The sequence below is a fragment of the Ovis aries genome, chromosome 6 (genome assembly GCF_016772045.2).
Source record: "Ovis aries strain OAR_USU_Benz2616 breed Rambouillet chromosome 6, ARS-UI_Ramb_v3.0, whole genome shotgun sequence".
NCBI lineage: Eukaryota > Metazoa > Chordata > Mammalia > Artiodactyla > Bovidae > Ovis > Ovis aries.
Genome location: NC_056059.1, coordinates 91,456,041 through 91,480,179, shown reverse-complemented (window position 1 = coordinate 91,480,179; position 24,139 = coordinate 91,456,041). Strand labels below are relative to the sequence as shown.

Sequence of the window (24,139 nt, the reverse complement as noted above, 5' to 3'; positions counted from 1 at the left end):
GTTCCAGAATCTTCAGAACTGCATCCCATGGCCACCCCAAGCTGCAAGGGGGAATGGAAAAGCACGTATTTAGCCAGGCACAGTGCCATGCCAAATACCCCAGTCTAAGAGTTCTGTTAGCAAGGAAGAGGGAGGAGAATGGATACTGAGGAGGAACGCGCAGTGCTTGCCAAAACAGATGACTTTGGCAGTCAAATGGGGGGCTATTTCACAAGGGCAAGACTGTGGCAGGGAGTCTGTAATCTAGGTGGGAGGTGCTGTTCCTGGTGATCTCGGGTACTAGAGTTAATAGGACTACTTGAACTCGTTTTTTTCAACCACCTTTGATCTACAAAAATGGCAGCTTCTTATGCTTCATTGAATAAAGAAAAGAAAAGGAGAGAATCCAGCATTACTTAAGAGTTAAAATTAGCAGAACTTGTTGGCTGACTGGATGGAAAGTGGTGAGAAAAAGGAGGAATCGCAGGTGATTCTGAGGCTAGAAACCTCCAAGAAAGATGGTCAGTTTGGGTTACACTGAGTTATTGATCGGGACCTCAACATCCACTTAGAATTGAAATTTTAAAATACAAGTCTCTCCTTTCACAAAACATACCTTTTCTTCTCTCCAGGTGGTAGATATACTGTGGAGTGACCCCATGGCTCAGGAGGGCTGCAGGGCCAACACCGTTCGAGGAGGCGGCTGTTATTTTGGGCCTAATGTGACAGAGCAGTTGCTACAGAAGTACAACCTGCAGTTCCTGATCCGCTCACACGAGTGCAAACCTGAAGGCTATGAATTCTGCCACAGTCGCAAGGTGGGTGGGTGTGTCCTACAGCATAGGAGTGGTCCTGTTGTCCCTCCACGGCATGGATGAGCTAAGGCCCTGGCTCCTCACAAACAGCTGAGCCTGATATTTGTTACCCACTCGCTCAAAGCAACAAGGCCCTTTACTGTCATTTATCCTTGGCATTTGTAGCCTCTTTAAAACTCAAAATTTGATTGAGGCCACCACCTACCAATACATACCTGAGAGGAAAGTAAAGAGCAGATATAGCCCCATTTCATGGATGAAATATGGCTGGGTATTTTCCCAGCCACCTTGCTATTCTTTGTCACACTGCCCACTGTCACAGGTCTCCAACTACATGACAGGGTCACAGGATCTCTGCACTGCACCCCAGGCAGGAATTCAGGATTGTTTGTCTTCTCGGGAGCATAATTAACATCCTGTCTAAGTCTCTGAGCATCTCCAAATCCTTCAATATTTGCTGGTCTAATGCCACTAGGATGAGACTATCCCTGAGAATACTGATCCTGCAGGAGAATTACATGTTTCCATGCAGAAAACAAAGCTTGAGGTTAACTAATGTAAACAGCATTTAACAGGAATGTTAAACAGTTGTATACATTTCTTTTTTTTTAAGGTTTTTAAAATAACATTTATTTCTTACAAGTTCAGTTCAGTTCAGTTGCTCAGTCATGTCTGACTCTTTGCGACCCCGTGAATCGCAGCATGCCAGGCCTCCCTGTCCACCACCAAAAAGTTAACATGTGCATAATAGGAAACCAGAAAACACAAGAAGCAAAAAACAAAGTCATTCATACTCACAAGTAGTTTACCGTTTGACATGTCCTTCTAGGTCTCATTTGTGTATTTTTACAACTAGGCATCCATTTTAATGTAATTAAGATCATACAGTTATGTATCATGCTGTTTCACACATAATGAGTATTTACCATTTCAATGTCCCAAAGCTATGAGTATTTTGATAACCAAGAATACACCACACCAACTCAATCTGGAAGGGAAAAAAATGTAATCTTGCCTTTCTTAGTGAAAAAAATTTCAAAGACAAAAATGGCAACAGGCCTCTAGATAAACATATTGGCAGAGCTATGATTAAAATACTATATTCTCTTAATGTTCAATTAAAACTGAGACATAAAGCAAGAGAGTACACAAAGTATAATTCTTCTAAGAGGATTCATTATCTGATCTAAACTAAATAGTTGTATATATTTCTATATTGCAGAACTTCTCAGAGCCTTTAATTTCCTGTATTCACTGTGAATCCCCAAGAAGAGATACAGTGTCCAGCATTTCCCAATGTATCAACAACAGAAACATTTTTACACAGGGCATCTCAGGAGGCTCAACACTCCACAGTAAACTCTGCTCTGAGGCTTAACGCCAGTGTTAATAGCCAATGTGCCTACTAGCTGTAATGGCCATCCCAGTTTATCAGGCCTAGCTTGGACCAAATAAAGTGTTATCTATGACCACCGCTATTTTTTATTGGGCTAAAAATGTGGAGAAAACATGTTGTGGATGTCGCTGTCAGAATTCAAGTTTATGAGTCACAACTCCTGCCCTGCTAGCATTAGTGATTTAACATAAATAAACTGGGCTTCCCTGGTCACTCAGACAGTAAAGAATCTGCCTGCAATGGAGGATTAAAAAATATATATCTATATGTAGATGGGGCTTCCCTGGTGGCTCAGTAGTAAAGAATCTGCCTGCCAATACAAGAGACCCGGGTTTGATTCCTGGGTTTTGAAGATCCCCTGGAGAAGGAAATGGCAACCCACTCTAGTATTCTTTTTTTTTTTTTTTTAACTGCCCAACAGTTTATTTTAATTAATATGATTTGTTCTATATATTTAAGTAGGAGAGTTATATACCAACCAATGGGACAACTAAGAATGCTAACAGTAACATTTTAAATAGTAATGGCTTAGGGAAAACATAAACAGAAGCATAGCCATCAGTAGTAATGGAAGCTGAGCTTTTCTGTTACCAGTAAATCACCCTTCTCTTCATAGAGACTCCTTCTATCAGTGGATTTTTAAAAATTCTTAGAGTTTTTTTTTTTTAATTTTTTTAATTTTATTTTATTTTATTTTTTTTAATTTTAAAATCTTTAATTCTTACATGCATTCCCAATCATGACCCCCCCTCCCACCTCCCTCCCCCACTCTAGTATTCTTGCCTAGGAAATCCCATGGATGGAGGAGCCTGGTGGGCTACAGTCCATGGGGTTGCAAAAGAGTCAGACATGACTTAGCAACTCAACAACAACAACAACACAGATGAAATCAAGAAGGAACAGAAGGAATAACCACCTCCAAAATTGGGTTGGGCCCTATGGGATTGAGGGTGAACAGTTCTTCAGTGAACCTGAATGCCTGTCTCTCTTCTGTTTTGATTTAGGTGTTAACCATCTTCTCTGCCTCCAACTACTACGAAGTTGGCAGCAACAGAGGAGCCTATGTCAAACTGGGGCCAGACTTGACCCCACACATCATGCAGTTTCAAGCTAACAAGGCAACCCACACGCTTACCATGAGGCAAAGGCAAGACTTTTCAATGAATGATTTTCAGAAAGAGAGTTATAGTGTTTGTGGAAACCGTGAAATGCAAATGTTGTTAAATTTATCCCATGCTAAGTCAAAATTTAGCTATGTCAGCACTAGGACCTAGAATAGACTTTAAAACGGGCTCTTCTTTTCCTCCAATACACTCTGCCTACCCATCATTAATGGAAGTGACATGTTTATTTCCTGCAGAAATTATTCTCAGTGGGTACGTCTTAGTTGAAATCCATGTGACAGGCCACTAAATCATTCCAAGATCACTCTTCTTTTTTCTTTCATTCTTAAAGTGTTTGCTATACCTGGTCAACCACAGACAAACCTTCCTTCACTGTCTGGGGGTTTGGCAGATGGACTCTCATCTGCGCACATTTGTTACCAACGCTTCTTTCTTCCTGGGAAGGGAGCATATAATATTATTTAAATGGCTTCTGTTGAGATGATCCTGAGTTCTAATATTAGTTGAGAGCTTACTATTGAATATACACTAAGTGTTATTACAAAGAATGTACATATTATTTCTCAGTGAGCTTATAAAATACAGTGTTACTAATATCAGTTTTATAGATGACATCATTGGTTAAATCAGTGGTCTTGGGTCACACAGCTAGTAAGTGATGAAAGTAAGCCTTGACCCAGACAATCTTATTTCAGAACCCACATACATAACAGCTCTACAGTGCTGCTGCCCACTGAGAAGCTGGCCCTGGAGTGTATAAGCTGCTGAAAGATACAGCGGTAATGCTGCTGAACCAGCTTATTTAATTATCAGACAAACTAAGTTAGAAATCAAAGTCAGCATAAATCTAGTGGGAAAAGAACACAAGAATATTTAGCATCTGCCCTTTGTGTGAGTGCTATAAAAGGGCATTATTTTAAGTCACTCTTGAGTTATTAAATACTCAAGAGTTATTAAACACTCAGGTTTTATACAGTCAGAGCCAGCATCACTCAAAAAGAAGTATGATGTGAAAACTTAGCTCACTAAATGATAGTCAAACCCACTAAGCAGAATGGTCTCTGGAGCTTTAGAAAAATGTCAGTTAGTGCTCACTTCAGCAGCACATATACTAAAACTGGAACGATACAGAGAAGATTAGCATGGCCCCTGTGCAAGGATGACACACAAATTCGTGAAGCGTTCCATATTAAAAAAAAAAAAAAGTCAGCTATTGGAGCCTCATCCCAGACTTCCAAAATTAGAATCTCCAGGGGGTGCGACCCCAGCACCTGGAATACCATGATTCCAAGTGATTTAGATGTTGCTACTACAAAAGGAGTCACTGTGAGGAATCCTATAAATAACGTGTTTTAATACCATAGCTAAAGAACACTCAGCTTTTTAAAATATTCATTGATTGTATTAAAGCAAGTACAGCATCCCTAATTTACACAGAACAGTTTCAACACTCTGGACCACAAATGGAGAACTGAGAAGTAAGGTGGGAAATGCCTTTGACCAAGCATATGTCTCCGTAGTCATCAACCCAAGATAACATTTTTTTCCTAGGGGAATCCTCATTCAGAATCCTTTTTTTTTTTTTTTTTTTAATTTTTAACTTTTTGGCTGTGCTGTGCAGCATGCAGGATCTTAGTCCCTGGATCAGGGATCAAAACCGCACCCCCCGCAATGGAATCTGAGAGTCTTAGCTGCTGAACGACCAGGGAATCCCCAGCATCCATTTACTTTAGTTTTAAATCCATGCCTCATAGCTTAGCCAGCCTGGAGTCTACCTGTCAAGACTGATTCCTGCCCCTACACTTTGTTAGCTATGTGACTTTGCGATAGTTACTTCCACTGTGGTGGGCAGAAGAGTCGTACCTACCTCAGTGGGTATTGGAGGATTAATCAGATGATCCATGCAGAGCTCAATATGTGCTGCTTGACGTAGGGAACAGAGAGCCTTGTGCATTGAGACAGCCTTCAAGGTCATTGCTATACGCCATCCCTGAATGATAACCATCAATGAGAATGACTTACCAGAAATAGTTTAAATGCTCTTAAACTTTTAGGGGCTCTCATACTTTTTTTAGCCTCCGATAAAACAAAAAATTCTCCAGAAAAAGTACATACAATCACATACCCATGAAATTTGAGATGAATTTTTTAGGCAGCTCACACTTTTCTGAGGGTCTATGGAGATTATTATGTGATGTACCTTAAACTTCAAGGAAGACTTTCATCAAAGATGATTAAATTGTTTTGGTTTTTTTTTTTTTTAGCACTTCTAAAGATAGATTATCTGGTCATCATTTATAGAATGGCTGCTTCTTCAATGAGACAGGACAGAGTTTATATTTACCTTTTATCTCTTGTAATATTCTTGTTCATTCAACTACAGATATTTATTGAACACTTATTTTAGGCCAAGTGCCATGCCCAGCAGGACTCTGTTGACTCCATAAGAATAAGGAAACTAAACTAGTGATATTTTGTTATTCATAAATCTTGCCATGTTTAATATAAATAATAAATATAAGGAAAACATATGATTATGATAATAGATACCATTTGCTAAGTGCTTTCTACATGCCAGGCTTTCTTCTAGGTGCTTTACATGAGTTTACTTATTTAATCTTCATAATAATCGTATGAGTTAGGAACCATTTTTGTCGCTATTTTGCAGATGGAGAAAATGAGGTACAGTGTATTGGGTGGGCCCAAAAGTTCGTTTGGATTTTTCCATAACACATTATGGGACTTCTGTTCTTACCACTGTCCTGCACTGGGAAGGACAGCAGCATTCCCCAGACCAGTCCTGTTTGTGCACAATAGGGAAAAGCAGGAGAGCAGTGGAAAGAAGTAAGACATGGAGCTGTTGGGAGGTTGAGATGTTAAGAAAAAGAGAGGACAGTGTAGTAAAAAGCCATGACTATCAATCCTAAAGGAAATCTACCCTGAATATTCCCTGAAAGGACTGATGCTGAATTAAGCTCCAGTACTTTGGCCACCTGATGCAAAGAGCCAGCTCGTTGGAAAATACCCTGAGGCTAGGAAAGATTGGGGGCTGGAGGAGAAAGGAATGACAGAGGATGAGATGGTTGGATGGCATCACTGACTCAATGGCCATGAGTCTGAGCAAACTACAGGAGATAGCGAAGGACAGGGAATCCTGGCGTGCTGCCGTCCATGGGGTCACAAAGAATCAGACACGACTGAGGGACTGACCTGATTTTTTCTATACTGATTCTTTTTTTTTCTAATGTTCCCTGTCATCTCCTGTGCCAGGATTAGCAGAGTGGAGGAGTCAGCTCTGAGAGCCCTACGGGAGAAGTTATTTGCCCATTCCTCAGATATTCTTGTTGAATTTAAGAAGCATGATAAAGATGAAACTGGTAAGACTAATCAAGTAAAATATTCGGAGGAAGAAAATTGGTCAAATAAAGTAAAATATTCAGAGGAATAAAATTGGTCAAAAAACCTGTCTCACAGTAATTAGCAAATAAATATTGGCTTAAGGATTAAATGACCAGAAGACCTCTTTGACTACTTCCTCCATTTTATTCAACTTGATGTCCTAGCTATCTTTTCTAAATTTTTTGATTCTAAGCTTTTAACAGAATGTAAACTTGGCTAAATATAAACAAAGATGGTGAAAAGAATGGAGTCAAGGGAAGGGTGATAAAGCCAGAACTAGGCAAAAAGCAACAGGGGACAGGTTGCAAGAGTGGATGCAAGACCAAAAAGACTAATAATTCGGTTTCTCATCAGTAAGTGTGTGATCACCTGTTCTGTGTTCTATTACCCAAGATGGAAATTTTGTCTTTCTCAACTCAGTGGAATGTCTATTCTGACTACATGTAGCCCAGTTCAAAAAATAGCAGTAACAGTCCTAAAATCGTAGCACTATCTTTTCATATACACAGAAATAACTAATGCTATGTATACAAGGCAATGGCGCCCCACTCCAGTCTTGCCTGGAAAATCCCATGGATGGAGGAGCCTGGTGGGCTGCAGTCCACAGGGTCGCTATGAGTCGGACACGACTGAGCGACTTCACTTTCACTTTTCACTTTCAGGCATTGGAGAAGGAAATGGCAACCCACTCCAGTGGTCTTGCCTGGAGAATCCCAGGGATGGGGGAGCCTGGTGGGCTGCCATCTATGGGGTCGCACAGGGTCAGACACGACTGAAGCAACTTAGCAGCAAATATATATATATATATATATATATATATATATATAATGATATTATTTACAAGAGTCTTGTGTGACTTCCAGGAGTATTGCCAAATAGATTTGGCAAATTAAAACAAAATAAGTATATCCCATGCAATATATGGGACATACTTATAGTCTGTAGTGTGAGAATCAGATCTACTAGGCACCCTGTATTTTATCTGGCAACCCTACTTTCCAACCAGCTCTTCCATAACCAACAAGAAGAGTGACAGTACTCATCACTGCTTATACCTACAGATAGTAAGAAGAATGTCGGGATAGAAGATTTATAGGTGATGAGTCAACCAGTCATCTCTTTCCTACAGGTCTAATCACCCTGAGCGACTGGGCTGCAGCCGTGGAGTCTGTGCTGCACCTGGGACTGCCCTGGCGGATGCTGAGGCCACAGCTGGTGAGCAGCTTGACGGATAACAAGCTAGCGTACAAGTCCTGGCTGGAGAACTTGGCCAAAGAAAAACTGAGCCAACAGGTAAGGGTGTAAAAATGGTTGATGAAAGCATATCGTGGACTGTGAAGCCCCTTGTGGAGAACTTTGAATCAGTAACAGCCAAATATTGAGAAGCCCAAAGGGAGGATGAATGGAAACAACTATCTGCTGAGTTCCTGTGTGTCAGGCTTTGTGTTAAGTGACCTATATATGTTGCCTCATGGTTTATTCTCAAAACCATCTCCAAGAGGTACATATAATCAGCACCAACATACCCAAGAGAACACTGGGGTTAGATAATCTGCCTAGGATACCTTTGTAAGTTATAGAACTGGAACTCAAACCCAGGTCTATCCCCCATTTAAAAAGTTATTTGTTCAGTAAATACTTAAATGTAATGTATGTGAGACCTTGGGGTATGTACTTAAAAAAAAAAGCTTTATTGCGATATAATTTATGTATCAGGCAGTTCATCCATTTAAAGTGTAGAGTTCAGTGGTTTTTAGTATATTTGCAGCTATGTGCAACCATCACCATCATGATGAATTTTAGATTTTTTCTCATGGGTAGGTGCTTCTTAAACTATCAGATTATTTAGTAGGCTGGAGGGGGTTAGGGTGGAGGGATCATAAAACTTTCAGGAGTCTTGTTGTCAGGGTTAATGGTGTGGTAATTATGTATGAAGAAAAATGTAAACATAAGAGACAGAAGGAAATTGAGATTTCTTTTCTTGCAGAACATACAGTCGAGTTTGCTGGAAACACTGTATCGCAACCGGTCCAACTTGGAGACCATTTTTAGGATCATAGACAGTGATCACTCAGGTAAAGGCACTCACCATCCTGTCACTTCTGACACGTGGCAAGCATTTTACCCCAACCTTTGCATCTTTTGGAGTAAAATTAGTGGCAGTGCTAAAAGCAGAAACTAGAATAGTATTTGAGCCACATGAGCTGTCCCTATAGACGAGGGGTTGGGCAAAAAAAGAATGAAGACAAACTGAATGAGAACATCTTACAGGAAGAGTTTATATTAGCTGTAATATCCTTTATAGGTCTATCAGAGATTGCCACAAAGGAATGAAGAGGGTCCAGAACAGAAAAGCTTTGGCACTCACTCCTAAAGTATTATTTAAGTTTTTAAATAATTACAGGTTAACAAGGAGTTTACAGAAACTGTACAAGGAAGTCTTATATACTATCACCCTATTTCCTCATTGTTTCAAAGGCCTTTTCAAATTTTTGTTTTTGAGATATAATTCACATACCATATAATTTACTCATTTACAATGTGCTTCTTTAGTATATACACAAGCTTGTGTATCATCATCATTCTAAAGAGAAACCCATACCCATTAACAGTCACTCCCCATTCCCCGTTCCTTCTCCCCGGCAATCATTAGTTTGCTTTCTGTATCTATGCATTTGCCTGTTCTGGACATTCCATATAAATAGACTCATGACACGCGGCCTTTGGTGTCCAGCTTCTTTCACTTAGCGTGTTTTCAAGGATCACCCATGTTGCAGCATGTATCAGTTTCTTTCTTTTTATACCGGGATAATATTCCATTGTATGAACATATCACATTTTGTTTATCCATTCATCTATGGATAGACATTTGGATTGTTTCCACTTTGGGGCTGTTATGAATAATATTGTTTTGAACAGTCATATACAACTTTGTGTGTGAACATACGTTTTCAGTTCTCTTGGATGTATTCCCAGGAGTACAATTGTTGGACCATATGGTAAAACTGCGTTTAACTTTTTGGGGAATTGCCAAACTGTTTTTCCACAGTGGCTATATCATTTTACTTTCCTACTGACAACGTATGAGGGTTCTAATTTCTCTATATCCTCACCAACACTTGTTTTTTTCATTAAAAATTTTTTTTTCATAGCCATCCTACTGGATGTGAAATATCTCATTATGGTTTTGCATTTCGTTCATAACTAACAATGTTGAATATTTTTTCATGTGCTTATTGGAAATTTGTATATCATCTGTGGAGAAATGTCTATTCAAATCCTTTGCCCATTTTTTAATTCGGTTATCTTTTTATTGTTGAGTTGTAAGAGTTCTTTATATATTTTGGATATTAGCCCATTATCAGATGTAAGATTTGCAAATATTTTCTCTGATTTTATGGGTTATCTCTTCACTTTTTCAGTAGTGTCTTTTGGTGTACAAAGGTTTTAATTTTTTAAAAGTCCAATTTATCCTTTTTCTTTTGCTGCTTGTATTTTTTTAGTATCATATATAAGAAAATGTTATGTAACTGAAGGTCACAAAGATTTGTACCTATCCCTCCAAGAGCTTTACAGTTTTAGCTTTTACAGTGGGGTCTTTGATCTATTTGAGTTAGTTTTTGTTTGTAGTGCAAGGTGGGGTCTCACTTCATTGTTTGCATATGGATATCCAATTGTCCTCTACCATCTGTTGAAAAAATTATTTTTCCCCTGTTGAGTGGTCTTGAAACCCTAGTAAAAAATTTACTGGCCACAGACGTATAGATCCATAGGCTTTTTATAAGCAGAATAAATTAGCATATGTTTGAGATGATTTAATGCAGGGTTTCTCAGCGTGGCACTACTCACATTTGGGCTTGAGTAATTCTTTGTTTTGGGGCCCATCCTGTACATTTTAGGATGTTTAATAACATCCCTGCCCTTTACCTATTAAATACCAGTAACACCCTACCCCCACTCCAGTCACGACCATCAAAAGTGTCTCAGAACATCTCCAATGGTCCCTATAAGGAGAGCAGCAAAATTGCTTCTAGCTAAGAACCACTAATCCAGTGATTTAGTGTGATCCTTTTGGAAGTTTAACGTGGATGGCAGGCCTTGGGTGTCTTTGTTGTAACAGTAGAGAATAGGCATCCTTGAAAGACTATCAGAGGAAATGAGCACTGAAAACCAGACTGACTCACTAAAGTGACTTGCTCTCTCTGGTAAGGGTCCATCTCACTGGACGAGTTCAGGCATACTTGGAAGCTATTCAGCTCTCATATGAACATTGACATCACAGACGACTGCATCTGTGACCTTGCCCGGAGCATTGACTTCAACAAGGATGGCCACATTGACATCAATGAATTCCTGGAGGCCTTCCGCCTTGTGGAGCAGTCCTGCTCAGGGGCTGATGTCTCAGATTGCCCATAAGTCACAAACAGTAGTAACAGTGACTGCAGCAGCCCAGGTGCACACTAAGGCCAGCTTTGTCCCCATCGTCCAAGGTGCCTCAGAAGCAATGCCGAGCTCGTTGCTGGAATGTCTCCCCTATTCTCCATCAGTTCATGGAACTTTATGCTGAGAATCTGCCTACCAGTATGCAACAGAATCACCTGTGTATTCAGGTGAATTCTACCAAAGAACTTTTACCAATCTTTCTCAAACTTTTCCAAAAGACTGAAGAGGGAACACTCCTAAAGATTATTCTATGAAACCACCATCACCCTGATACCAAAATCAGACAGATGTCACCAAAAAAGAAAATTACAGGCCAATATCTTTGATAAGTATAGATATTTGTATTTATAATGCAAATTTTTTCAACAAAATGTTAGCAAACTGAATACAACACATAAAAATGATCATACACCATGACCAAGTAGGATTCATCCCAAGTTCACAAGGATGGTTCAACATACGCAAAATCAATGGGAAACACCACATCAACAAGAGAAAAGACAAAAAGCACATGATCATCTCAAAAGATGCAGGAAAAGCATTTCACAGTTCAACATCCATTCATGATAAAAACTGGATTAAGGAGAACATATTTCAACATAATAAAAGCTATTTATGACAAACCCACGGCCAATATAATACTCAACAGTGAAAAGCTGGAAGCCTTCCCACTAAAACCTGGAACAAAACAAGGGTACCCACTCTCACCACTTCTATTGAACATCATATTGGAAGTCCGAGCAACAGCAATCAGACAATAAAAAGAAATAAATGGTATTCAATTTATTCATTTATTGGAAGGGGAGAGGTAACATTGTCATTATATGCAGACATCATGATACTATATAGAGAAAACCCTCAAGATTCCACACAAATGCTAGAACTGATAAATGAATCTGGTGAGGTAGCAGGATACAAGATTAACATACAGAAATCAGTTGCATTTTATACTAACAATGAAATATCAGAAAGGGAATGTAAGGAAAAACAATACCTTTAAAATCTGCACCAAAAAACCCCCCCAAATACTTAGGAATAAACCTGACCAAAAAGTGAAAGATTTATATGCTGAGAACTATAAAACATTAATAAAGAAAATTAAAGCTGATTCAAAGAAATGGAAAGATATCTCCTGCTCTTAGACTGGAAGAATTCATAGTGTTAAAATGGCAATACTGCCCAAAGCAATCTACAGATTTAATGTGATCCCTATCAAATTGCCCATGACATTTTTCATAGGACTAGAACAAATAATCCTAAAATCTTATATGGAACCATAAAAGACCCAGAATTGCTAAAGCAATCCTAAAGAAAAAGAACAAAGCAAGAGATGTAATTCTCCCAGACTGCAGACAATACTACAGAGCTACCATAATCAAAACAGTGTGGACTTGGCTCAAAAACAGACACACAGATCAATGGAACAGAATAGAGACCAGAAATAAACCCACACACCTATGGTCAATTAACCATCAATACAGGAGCAAGAATATAAAATGGGAAAAAGACAATTTCTTCAATAAGTGGTGCTGGGAAAGTTGGAGAATTGCATGTAAATCAATGAAGTTTGAATACACCCTCACACTATGCACGAAAATAAACTCAAAATGCCTTAAAGACTTAAACCTAAGAAATGACACCATAAAACTCCTAGAAGCAATCATAGGCATTCTCTGACATAAATTGTACCAGTGTTTTCTTCAATCAGTCTCTCAAGGCAACAGAAATAAAAATGAAAATAAACAAATGGGACCTAATCAAACTTACAAGCTTTTGTACAGCAAAGGAAACCATAAACAAAATGAAAAGACACCCTATAAAATGGAAGGAAAATCTGCAAATGATATGACTCACAAAGATTTACTTTCCAAAATATACAAGCTCATAAAACTCAACAACAACAAAAAAAAACAATCAAAAATGGGCAGAAGACCTAAATAGACATTTTTCCAACGAAGACATACAGATGGCCAATAGGCACATGAAAAAATGCTCAACGTGACTAATTGTTCGAGAAATGCAAATCAAAACTATAATAAGGTACCACCTCACACCTGTCAGAATGACCATCATTGAAAAGTCTACAAATAACAAATGCTAGAGAGTGTGTAAAAAAGGGAAGCCTCCTCCACTGTTGGTGGGAATGTAAGTTGGTGCAACCACTATGGAAAACAGTATGGAAGTTCCTCAGTGAGCTAAAAACAGTATTACCATATGATCCAGCAATCCTACTCCTGGGCATATATCCAGACAAAACTAGAATTCAGAAAGATACATGCACCCCTGTGTTCACAGGAGCCCTATTTACAAACAATAGCCAAGATATGGAAACAACCTAAATGCCCATCAACAGAGGAATAGAGAGAGAAGATGCAGTGTGTATACACAGTGGAATACTATGCGCATCAATTCCACTCCCAGCGGAATACTACAGTCATAAAAAAGAACAAAATAATGCCATTTGCAGCAACATGGGTGGACCTAGAGATTATCACACTAAGTAAACAAGTCAGAAAGAGAAAGACAAATATCATGTGCTATCCCTTATATGTAGACTCTAAATGAATCTATCTAAAGACCGAAATAGACTCACAGATATAGAGAACAGACTTGTGGTTGTGAAGGTGGGTAGACGGGGGAATGAGGGACTGGGAATTTGGAGTTAGTAGATGCAAACTGTGACATATAGAATGCATAAACAACAAGGTCCTACTGTATAGCGCAGGGAACTATATTCAATTTCCTGTAATAAACCATAAGGGAAAAGAATAGTAAAAAGAACGTATATATACAACTGAGTCACTCTGCTGTACTGCAGAAATGAACACAACATTGTAAATCAGCTCTGCTTCAATTAAAAAAAGTATCACCTGTGTATTGGGTATGGAGGGTGAGATTATTTTTAAATATATAGGTCCCCAGCCCCATCTCAGAATTTTCACAAGGTAGCACCCAGGTGTAAATATTCTGAAATTCTAAGGTCTATCCCAGTTAAGAACTACTAATAATTCAACCCCTTCATTGTTTTCATTGTATACCTTTTATTTATTGTTTTTATAATGTCTTATTGGTAAAGTTATAAGAAATTGTGTAATCCCATGACCAAAACATATGTATCCTTTTCCTTATTTGCTTTTTCTTGTTATAACTGTAATGTTTATGTAACTTAATGTTCTGCTTGTTTTATAAATTCACATCTGTGTTGCTACATAGTCTTCATGATTATTCATTTAATGGCTGCATAATTTCACATAGATGTAATATAATCTATTCAGCCATTCTCCAATTGTTAAACATGTATTTCTAGTTTTTCATTATTATAAATAACACTGGTTCAAAACTTTATGCATGTGGCTTGTTTCATAAAAATCTTTCCAATTATACATCTTCTTAGGCTAGATTCCCAGGCAAGAGATTATCTTGTCAGGTGTTGGATTAGTCTATAGGAAGGTTTACTGTAAGGCTCACATGATTATGGAAGCCAAAGAAGTCCCAAAATCTACAGTCAGCAAGCTGGAGACCCCAGAGAGTTGATGGTGTGGTTCCACATTGGTTCCAAAATGTGGTTTTCAGCTGACGGGTACAAAAAGCCAGGACCTTCCCTCATACAAGGAAATATATTTTGCAAACAACCTGACTTAACTTGGAAGCAGATTCTTCCAGAGGTAGTTGAGCCTCCTGGTGAGAAGTCAGCCCAGTCAACACCTTGACTGCAGACTTGTAAGACCCTGAGCTGAGGACCCAGTAAAGCTGTGCCTGAATTCTTGACCCAAAGAAACTTTGAATAGACGTGTGTTGTTTTAATCGACTGTGGTTAGTTTCTGAGCTAGGGAAGCAACATACTGTGCTACCTGGGAAACTTTTTATTTTCTTATTCCATCACTCCAGAAGAGTCTGGATTTCCAACAGTGAGTACCATTTGGAGAAGAGTTCAAATATTTTAAGTGAATACCTATGACCCACGTGTTTGCCTTACCTGTTTCACTAACTGAGAGACCAAGCATACTAATGAATTCACATTTATATCTGACCTATCTCGTGAAAGAGAAGGAAATGACAACCCACTCCAATACTCTTGCCTGGAAAATCCCATGGATGGAGGAGCTTGGTAGGCTACAGTCCATGGGGTCGCAAAGAGTCGGACACGACTGAGTGACTTCTTTCCTTATCTCGTGAAAACAGTTCAAACTCAACAAATAAAGCATGTGTTATTTCCACAACAACCTCCCCTACACTATTCTTTATGATTAAAGCTAAACAAGGACTCTGAAGCTCCAAGATAGCTCAGAGAGGATAAGTAGAGCCCTGGGTGGTGAGTATGTATAGGAATATGCTGCTGAGAGCAGCCCATGAAGACCATCTCTGCTACCGAGAGCAAGGGTGGGGCTTACAAAGGCAACAGCCACAGAGCTTCACCAGGTAAAATGATGGGTCAGCATGAACAAGGTCTTGGCTTGTCAGTTCAGGATGGACTGTTTATAGTGGAGCTTGGAGGGCTGATGGCTAAACTCTGGGTTTCGCGTCTGCTCACCCTAACCAGTTTTCTGGGAAGTAACTGCTCTGGTTCCTTCTTCAGGGGCCCTCACTGTTTGCTAGTTACACCCTTTTGACTCTGTATCCTGTGGTAGGCAAGTCCTATTTGCACACTCAAGGCTTACAGAAAACTTCCTTTATCAATTAACATTCAAAATTAATAGGGATTGGCTTTAAGGGAGTTTTTATTTAAAAGGAACATTTAAATTGTCCTAGGAAAAAATAGGAGAATGATGCCTCTAATTCAGTGATTTAGCCTTAACTGCTCATTAAAATCATCCGGGGAGCTTTTAAAACATAAAATGCCTGAGGCCCTACTCCAGACCACTTAAATCAAAATCTAAGTAAGAGGCCACACTATCAGGATGTTTTAAATACTCCCCAGGTAATCCTGAAGTGCAGCCAGGCTCCAATACTGCTTATCTAACGGGTTTACCCTGCAATAGAGAAGGATGATTATTTGGTAAGACATTAACTGCTGTTTTCAGTGGCATAACTAAGTATGAGAGGCCAATTCAGAAACCTACTATTTTTAGATTTAGAAGAGGAAACTGCCAGCTTCCTCCAGTGATGACATCTTAGCCACAGTACATTATCAAAACCAAACTGACAAAAGAGCTGGGACCTACTTAAACTCAAAAGCTTTTGCACAGCAAAGGAAACAATAAACAAAACAGAAAAGACTACCCATAGACTGGGAGAAAATATTTGCAAGTAATGTGACTGATAAGGTATTCAGTTCAGTTCAGTCGCTCAGTCGTGTCCGACTCTTTGCAATAAGGGATTAGTCTCCAAAATTTACAAACTGCCTAGGGCACACGCAGCAACCAACACCGAGCACAGCCAAAAACAAAAACAAACAAAAAAACTCATCATATTAAAAAAAAGAATATACTAACAGTCTTTTTCAGGATTTTTGACATATCATCAAATTATAAATATTTTAGAAGTTTTTAAAGCAATTGCTAATACTGCTGCTGGACACAATTCACAGACAGCTCTAATTAGGGTTCCTTAGATGGATGAAACTGGAGCCGATTATACAGAGTGAAGTAAGTCAGAAAGAAAAACACCAATACAGTATACTAACACATATATATGGAATTTAGGAAGATGGCAATGACGACCCTGTATGCAAGACAGGGAAGGAGACACAGATCTGTACAACGGACTTTTGGACTCAGAGGGAGAGGGAGAGGGTGGGATGATTTGGGAGAATGACATTCTAACATGTATACTATCATGTGAATTGAATCGCCAGTCTATGTCTGACGCAGGATGCAGCATGCTTGGGGCTGGTGCATGGGGATGACCCAGAAAGATGTTATGGGGAGGGGAGGTGGGAGGGGGGTTCATGTTTGGGAATGCATGTAAGAATTAAAGATTTTAAAATTTAAAAAATAAAAAACTAAAAGAAATTAAATTAAAAATAAAATTAAAAAAAGAAAATAAAAATAAAATAAAATAAAAATCTCTTAACAATCATTGCTTTAAAACTGAACTTTTATTTCTGTAGAAGTAAAAACCTTTTATCTATGTTTTAATGATTCAAACACGGTTGTAAGTTTCTTAATCTCTGAGCGAGTGTCTTGAAATATTTCCAAAGACACAGACTTTAGACACTAACCTACAATCTCAACAACGCTTTACAGACAGGTATGTGCTGGAACGGGCTTCCCAGGTGGTGCTAGTAAAGAACCCACCTGCCAGTGCAGGTTAGACGTTAAGAGATGCGGGTTCGGTCCCTGGGTCAGGAGGATCCCCTGGAGGAGGGCACAGCAACCCACTCTAGTATTCTTGCCTGGAGAATCCCATGGACAGAGGAGCCTGGCAAGCTGCAATCCATAGGGTCACAAAGAGGCGGACATGACTGAAGCGACTTAGCACGTGTGCTGGAATGCTCCAGGCAGGAGCTCCCTGCTCCTAGAGGCAGCTTAGTCCTGTTTTCGGAGAGCTAATATGTGTTAGTAAGTTTTCCTTGCATCAAGCAGCAGCCTTGTATGAGGATCTGGAGTCAGAAGACACTAGATTTTGATTCCCAGCTGTGTGACTTGGGTGGTCATCTGAGATCCCTGTGCCTGCTCTTTACAAGGTAGGTGAGGTGGGGGTGGGGTGGGGGATGGGGGGTGGTTAACATACCCACAGGTGTGTTGGGGTCTGGGGTTAATTAACACAAAATCAGAAACAACTGTCTTGACAACCCTCATCTTGGTCTGAAACTATAAGACACACAGCTGAATCTCTTCATTATAAATCTTTATTTTCCCAGATGAAGATAATTTTAGGTGTGTGTGTTTTTTTTTTTTTTGAAAGCTTGCAAAGTAGGTTTTTTTTTTTAGTTTTTTATTTTTTTAATTTTAAAATCTTTAATTCTTACATGTGTTCCCAAACATGAACCCCCTCCCACCTCCCTCCCCACAGGTGTATGTTTTTTAAACCTTAGATTCATTGTTATATATGTTGTAACATTAAACTATTTCAAAGGTACTCACTTGGATTTTTTCCCCTTTTTTTACCAAAGTTGTTTTTATGGTATCTTACATTTATGGCAAAGGATATTGATTTTTCAATTAGAGCATTGGGGTAATGTTTTTTTTTTAGAGTCCAGAGTTTGAGAAACACCAGACTCTCAAAGTACAAACTCTGTTACCCAGCCTGTGCCCATCTCTGTAGTCTCAAATCTGAGCTGCTTCCCAAACTCTTTCTAGCCACTTGGATCTCGTCCCCCAGTTATACCCTACTATTCACATATTGGTTTCCTGATCCACCCAACCCTTCCCACCTGTTGGCCTGGCCCCATTTTTCAACACCAAGCTCAAATGCTGTCTCCTCTGTGAGGCTTTCCAGGGAGCTGGCCTGAGGTTCCTGCTGCTAGAGACCGACTCGCACTCTCACAGTGACTGGCTTCCATGCTGGCCCTGCTGACTCCCCAGGAACATAAGGCAGGGTTCATGTCCCATTCTCACTGAGTCTCCAGCAACCTAGCTACACACTCTGCAAATATCATTGGTTACTATTAATAAGGGTCAAAAATTTCCTTCTTTCTAGGTTTGTTCACTACTAGGTTACAAATGGCTTCCCAGGTGGTATAGTGGTGAAGAATCTGCCTGCCAGTGCAGGGGATGCAAGAAACACTGGTTTGATCCCTTGTTTGGGAAGATCCCCTGGAGTAGGAAACAGCAACCCACTCCACTACTTCTTGCCTGGAAAATTCCACAGACAGAAGAACCTGGTAGGCTACAAGTCCATGGGGTCACAAGAGTCAGACACAACTGATCACAGACACACACACAAATTACAAACTCAGCATGAAATGTTTCCAGGAAGATTAACAGACAAAATTGTATCACACAGAACCCAACCTAGTCATGGCAACAAAAAAAAATCTTTTTTTTTTAAAAAAAGATCAAAACAAGCTACACAGGTTTTTATTTAAATGATAATGCACTGTTCTGAGCATACAGGGCAACTCTACCTTCATACATTGTGGGTAGAGGTGTAAACTGATGCAAAAAATACTTATTCTCTTTGTCCCAATAATTTGACTTCAAGATTGCTATCTTTGAAAACACTCTCAAGAGTATGAAAATCAAATGTTCACAGATGTTCTTGGCAGCATTGTTTGTAATGGCAGAAAAAATTTAGAATCTACCCCAAAGTTCATTGATGAGGAATAGGGTGAAAAAAAATTTATGAAATACTATGCAGCTATTAAAGAGAACTATCAACCATTAGCTGTGGCTACTCCTGGGGTGTGGGTTTTGTGGGACTTCCGCTTTCTACTCACACAGTGCACAAGGAGAGTTTTGAGTGAAATTCTGAAAACAAACCTAATTGCCAAGGCTATTTACTATTCAGTATCCTTTAAGATTTTTTTTCTGATCATGAGATACTTTTGTAATTAACAAATACAAGATTTAAAACCAAACTACAGTTTGATGTTCCTTCAATAAAGGGCCCCTAGGACTTACCTGGCAGTCCAATAGTTAAGACTCCACTGTGGGGAGGCAGAGGAGGGGCAGGGGACTAAGATCCCACTGGCAGCAGCGTAGTCAAGAGAAAAAAGAGGGGGGTGCCCTACACCTCAATAAATTACATATTTAAAGCCACTAGATGTCACTCTGAGCAAATGTTCTGTGTCACAAACCTGTAGCTGTAGAAAAGCTGATCCCTCTGATGTTCCCAACTAGCTAGAGATATAGATGTCATCTGGTCTCAGGGAAATGCTGACTTGGGGAAGGGCCCCCACTGAACTGCAGATGCCACTCTCGGTGCCAAGTGGCGACGATCAGGAAAGGAGCGGCACAATCACCCAGGTAGAGGCAGGATGTCTGAGCGAGGCAGGGCTGCACCTGGACCCTGAGCTGGGACAGGGATCCTCCTGGCAGGGGCTGGTCACACCGTGGCCACAGGCAGGCAGGCCCCGTCTTCCTCCTGGGCCATGAATTTATGTGTACTGGCTGCCTGGCCTTCACGATTGATTTTGCTTCCAAAATTTCTACCTTCAGGCAATACTTTTCCAGCACTTAGGAAGGTATTTGGAGGGAGTGGGGGTGGGGGTTGGGGGGTGGGGCGGTGTGTGGAAATCCAACCCCAACCTGATCGAACTTCTGGATTACCTACTAAATTATAGGTGCTACAGAGCGCAAAGGACAGTATGAAATACAAGAGCAATATACAGTCAGCAAAACCCAGACAGCTGGGGGCAGTATGTGACATATGACCTGGTTTCTTCAACAAATAAATTATAAGGAGACAAACAAAAAGAGACCAAGGGAAAACCCTTAGATTAAAAGAGACTTAAGGAAATGGCAACCCACTCCAGTGTTCTTGCCTGGAGAATCCCAGGGACGGGGGAGCCTGGTGGGCTGCCGTCTGTGGGGTCGCACAGAGTCAGACATGACTGAATTGACTTAGCAGCAGCAGCAGCAAGAGCCATATCAAACAACTGTAACATATAGAACTTTTTTAGACCCCTAGTCAAAAACACTGTTGAGGGAAAAAAAAAAGACAATCAGATGTGTGAATACTGACTGGATTGTGCTTTTACTCGGTCACTAAGTCGTGTCCAACTCTTTGCGACCCCATGGACTGTCTCCTGCCAGGCTCCTCTGTCCGTGGGATTCTCCAGGCAAGAATACTGGAGCAGATTGCCATTTCCTTCTCCAGGGGGTCTTCCAGACCCAGGGATCAAACCCGCAGCTCCTGCTCAGCAGGCGGATTCTTTACACTGAGCCACCAGGGAAGCCCCACTGACTGGATGATGTTTAGGTATTACTTTTTAGGTATGATAATGACACTGAGGTTATTTTAAGTCCTTAGAGAAACACACTGGAATATTTACTGGTATTTGTTTCAAAAGAGGGGGCAGTGTGTGGGGGTATAGATAAAATCACATTGACCCTAAGTTGATTTTTGTTGAAGCTGGGTGATTATATTAATTAATTATACTTTTTTAAAAATAATTTTCTGTTTGAATTTTACTTTAAAGCATAAAGTTAGACATCAGTGTTAAGGTGGGAGGAATAAATGACATACTTGACAAAGCAAACAGAGAAACTTTCTCAAAGCACTACCAGAGCCAGATGAGAACCATAGCAGTCAAGAAATTTCTCAGTGGATGAGAGTTAAGCACAGTTTATCAGTTTTGTGGGATTTGGAAGAGGAAACCACCTAATCTCATTAAGCCTCTGTCCTCAAATGTAAATGGGCATCACATCAGTATTTTCCAGGGGAGTCACAGACTTAAATGAAAGGAACACATAAAAGAGTATTTTGAAACCCAAGATGTACTATCAAGTGCTATTAATAGTTTATGTGATAACACTAATTCATTTAGGGCTTCCCTGGTGGCTCAGATGGCAAAAAATCTCCCGGTCCCTGGGTCGGGAAGATCCCCTGGAGAAGGAAATGGCTACCCATTCCAGTATTCATGCCTGGAGAATCCCATGGACAGAGGAACCTGGTGGGACACAGTCCATGAGGTCACAAAGAGTTGGACACGGCTGACCCGGATTTTCCAGGGGAGTCAGAAGACTTAAATGAAAGAAGCCTATAAAAGTACTTTTAAACCCATGACATACTACTTGAGTGCTACATGACATACTAGTTGATATACTATTAGTAGTTCATGTGATAACACTAATTCATTTATTCACACAGACATTCCATAAACATTTATGAAGAGCCAGATACTGTGTTCAGTTCAGTTCAGTCACTCAGTCGTGTCCGATTCTTTGCGACCCCATGAATCGCAGCACGCCAGGCCTCCCTGTCCATCACCAACTCCCGGAGTTCACTCAGACTCACGTCCATCAAGTCAGTGATGCCATCCAGCCATCTCATCCTCTGTCGTCCCCTTCTCCTCCTGCCCCCAATCCCTCCCAGCATCAGTTTCCAATGAGTCAACTCTTTGCATGAGGTGGCCAAAGTACTGGAGTTTCAGCTTTAGCATCATTCCTTCCAAAGAAATCCCAGGGCTGATCTCCTTCAGAATGGACTGGTTGCAGTCCAAGGGACTCTCAAGAGTCTTCTCCAACACCACAGTTCAAAAGCATCAATTCTTCGGCACTCAGCCTTCTTCACAGTCCAACTCTCACATCCATACATGACCACTGGGAAACCATAGTCTTGACTAGACAGACCTTAGTCGGCAAAGTAATGTCTCTGCTTTTAAAGTACTGTGAATACAAAGATGGAACATTAGCCTTGCTTTGTCTAATTCCCTGTTTATCAACCTTGGGTACACATTAAAAACACCAGTGCCTGGGCATCCACCCAGACCACTTAAATCATAGTCTCTGGGTGTGGGTCTTGGTTATAGGGATGTGTTTGTTTGTTTAGAGCTTCACAAGTGATTGATTCAACTTTGAGGGTTGAGAACCAGTCTTCTCATCAATTTCAATGAGTAGTTCTAAGCAATATTTTACAAGCCTGGGTCTTAAAAAAAAAAAAAAGGTACAAATGAATTTATTTACAAAATGGAAGTAGAGCTACAGATGTAGAAAAACTTGTGGTTATCAGTGGGGAAAGGTGGGGAGAAGGATTAACTGGGAGACTGGGATTGACATACACACACTACTATATATAAAATAGGTAACTAAAAAGGGCTTATTGTATAGCACAAGGAAGTCTAATCAATTCTCTGTAATGATCTATATGGCAAAAGATTTTAAAGATAAATGGATCTATGTATCTGTTGTTGCTGTTGTTTAGTCACTAAGTCATGTCGGACTCTTTTGTGACCCCATGGACTGTAGCCCACCAGGCTCCTCTAATGTGTAACTAATTCACTTTGCTGTACAACATAAACTTAAGGCAACATTTTAAATCAGTTACACTCCAATAAAACAATTAAAAAAAGAAACCTGGGTCTTGGTTTATGTAATTTTCAAGCAACTTTTAATGACTAGAGACACCCTCTAGCTGTTCGATCTCTGAAAGGACAAGGACTTGTCCAGCTGTGCACCAAAAGGCCATCTGGCCATACCTGACTTCCTAGTGGTCGACAAAGTCACGTAATTTCAGGTGATTCCCCTGGAATTTTTCGTTGTGTTTTTCTTCCATAGAGGGGATTCATCTTTTTTGATTATAAAAGGTTTTGCTGTTCTTGTTCAGTCACTAAGTCATGTCCGACTCTTTGCAACCCCATGGACTGCAGCATGCCAGGCTTCTCTGTCCTACACGATCTCCCAGAGTTTGCTCAAATTCACGTCCCTTGAGTCGGTGATAAAAAGTTTGAGATTGTGCAAGTTTCTCAGTTTCAGACATGAACGAAGGAGACTGGGCAGTGTTCTGACTCACATTTCAAGTCAGACTTTCCTGAGTCACGCGGAGCCCTGAAACCACGGGGTGTGAAGGAGGAGAGCAGTGAGCCTAGCCACACCAGTCTACCCCACACAGAATTCCCCACAAACACTTCCTGTTTGACTTTTCAGTTTGTTCCAGAAGGTGCTGGAAAGAGAGAAATAGGATCCGCTGACATGGTTAAGAAAGGAAAGAAAATCAGGTTGAGAGTAAAATTTCTGGAGAAACAGTAAAATAATGCTCTGAAAGCAGAGTCCCAGATTCTCCAAGTCTCATTACTAGATGTATGAGTTATATAAAACCACAGAAATATGGATTTACTTGCAGGAGATCTTATTTTACTTCTTCCCTCTACATATCCAGGTATCTTTTCTTCCTCAACGCATATCCTCAAATGCAAGCACCCGGGTGGGATCTTTCTGGGCACAGAGCAAGTCCAGAAGGAAGACAATATATGCTCTGAAACTACAGATACCAAGTGACACCCTAGCTCTACCCCTTATCCACTGTGTGACCTTGAATAAAATGCTTAAAGTTTCTGTCTAGGTAAAGTGGGGCTCATGATAGATAATACCTACCTCAGTCAAGTTGCTGGGAAGATTAAATGAGATTACGCATACAATGAGATTGAGATAAAGAATGCT

General features: G+C 40.1%; 1 protein-coding gene, 1 long non-coding RNA gene and 1 other non-coding gene across 5 annotated transcripts in view; 2 read left to right on the top strand and 1 right to left on the bottom strand.

Moving 5' to 3' along the window:
• PPEF2 (protein phosphatase with EF-hand domain 2) overlaps positions 1–14,960 on the top strand; it is a 57,982-nt gene extending 43,022 nt beyond the window's left edge. For both annotated transcript variants that reach the window (XM_060417249.1, XM_027970759.3), the window contains 6 exons: positions 612–797; positions 3,195–3,337; positions 6,585–6,691; positions 7,843–8,006; positions 8,701–8,788; positions 10,924–14,960. In XM_060417249.1, the coding sequence (XP_060273232.1) occupies positions 612–797; positions 3,195–3,337; positions 6,585–6,691; positions 7,843–8,006; positions 8,701–8,788; positions 10,924–11,129 (894 nt within the window). In that variant the 3' untranslated portion in view covers positions 11,130–14,960. The remainder of the gene's footprint in view (positions 1–611; positions 798–3,194; positions 3,338–6,584; positions 6,692–7,842; positions 8,007–8,700; positions 8,789–10,923) is intronic.
• LOC132659970 (uncharacterized) overlaps positions 1–24,139 on the bottom strand; it is a 62,025-nt gene that overhangs the window by 11,878 nt on the left and 26,008 nt on the right. For both annotated transcript variants that reach the window (XR_009601083.1, XR_009601084.1), the window contains exon 3: positions 5,182–5,304. This is a non-coding gene — a long non-coding RNA (uncharacterized LOC132659970). The remainder of the gene's footprint in view (positions 1–5,181; positions 5,305–24,139) is intronic.
• On the top strand, positions 4,402–4,508 carry LOC114115490 (U6 spliceosomal RNA). The gene has a single exon (XR_003589827.1). It is a non-coding gene; the product is annotated as a U6 spliceosomal RNA (small nuclear RNA).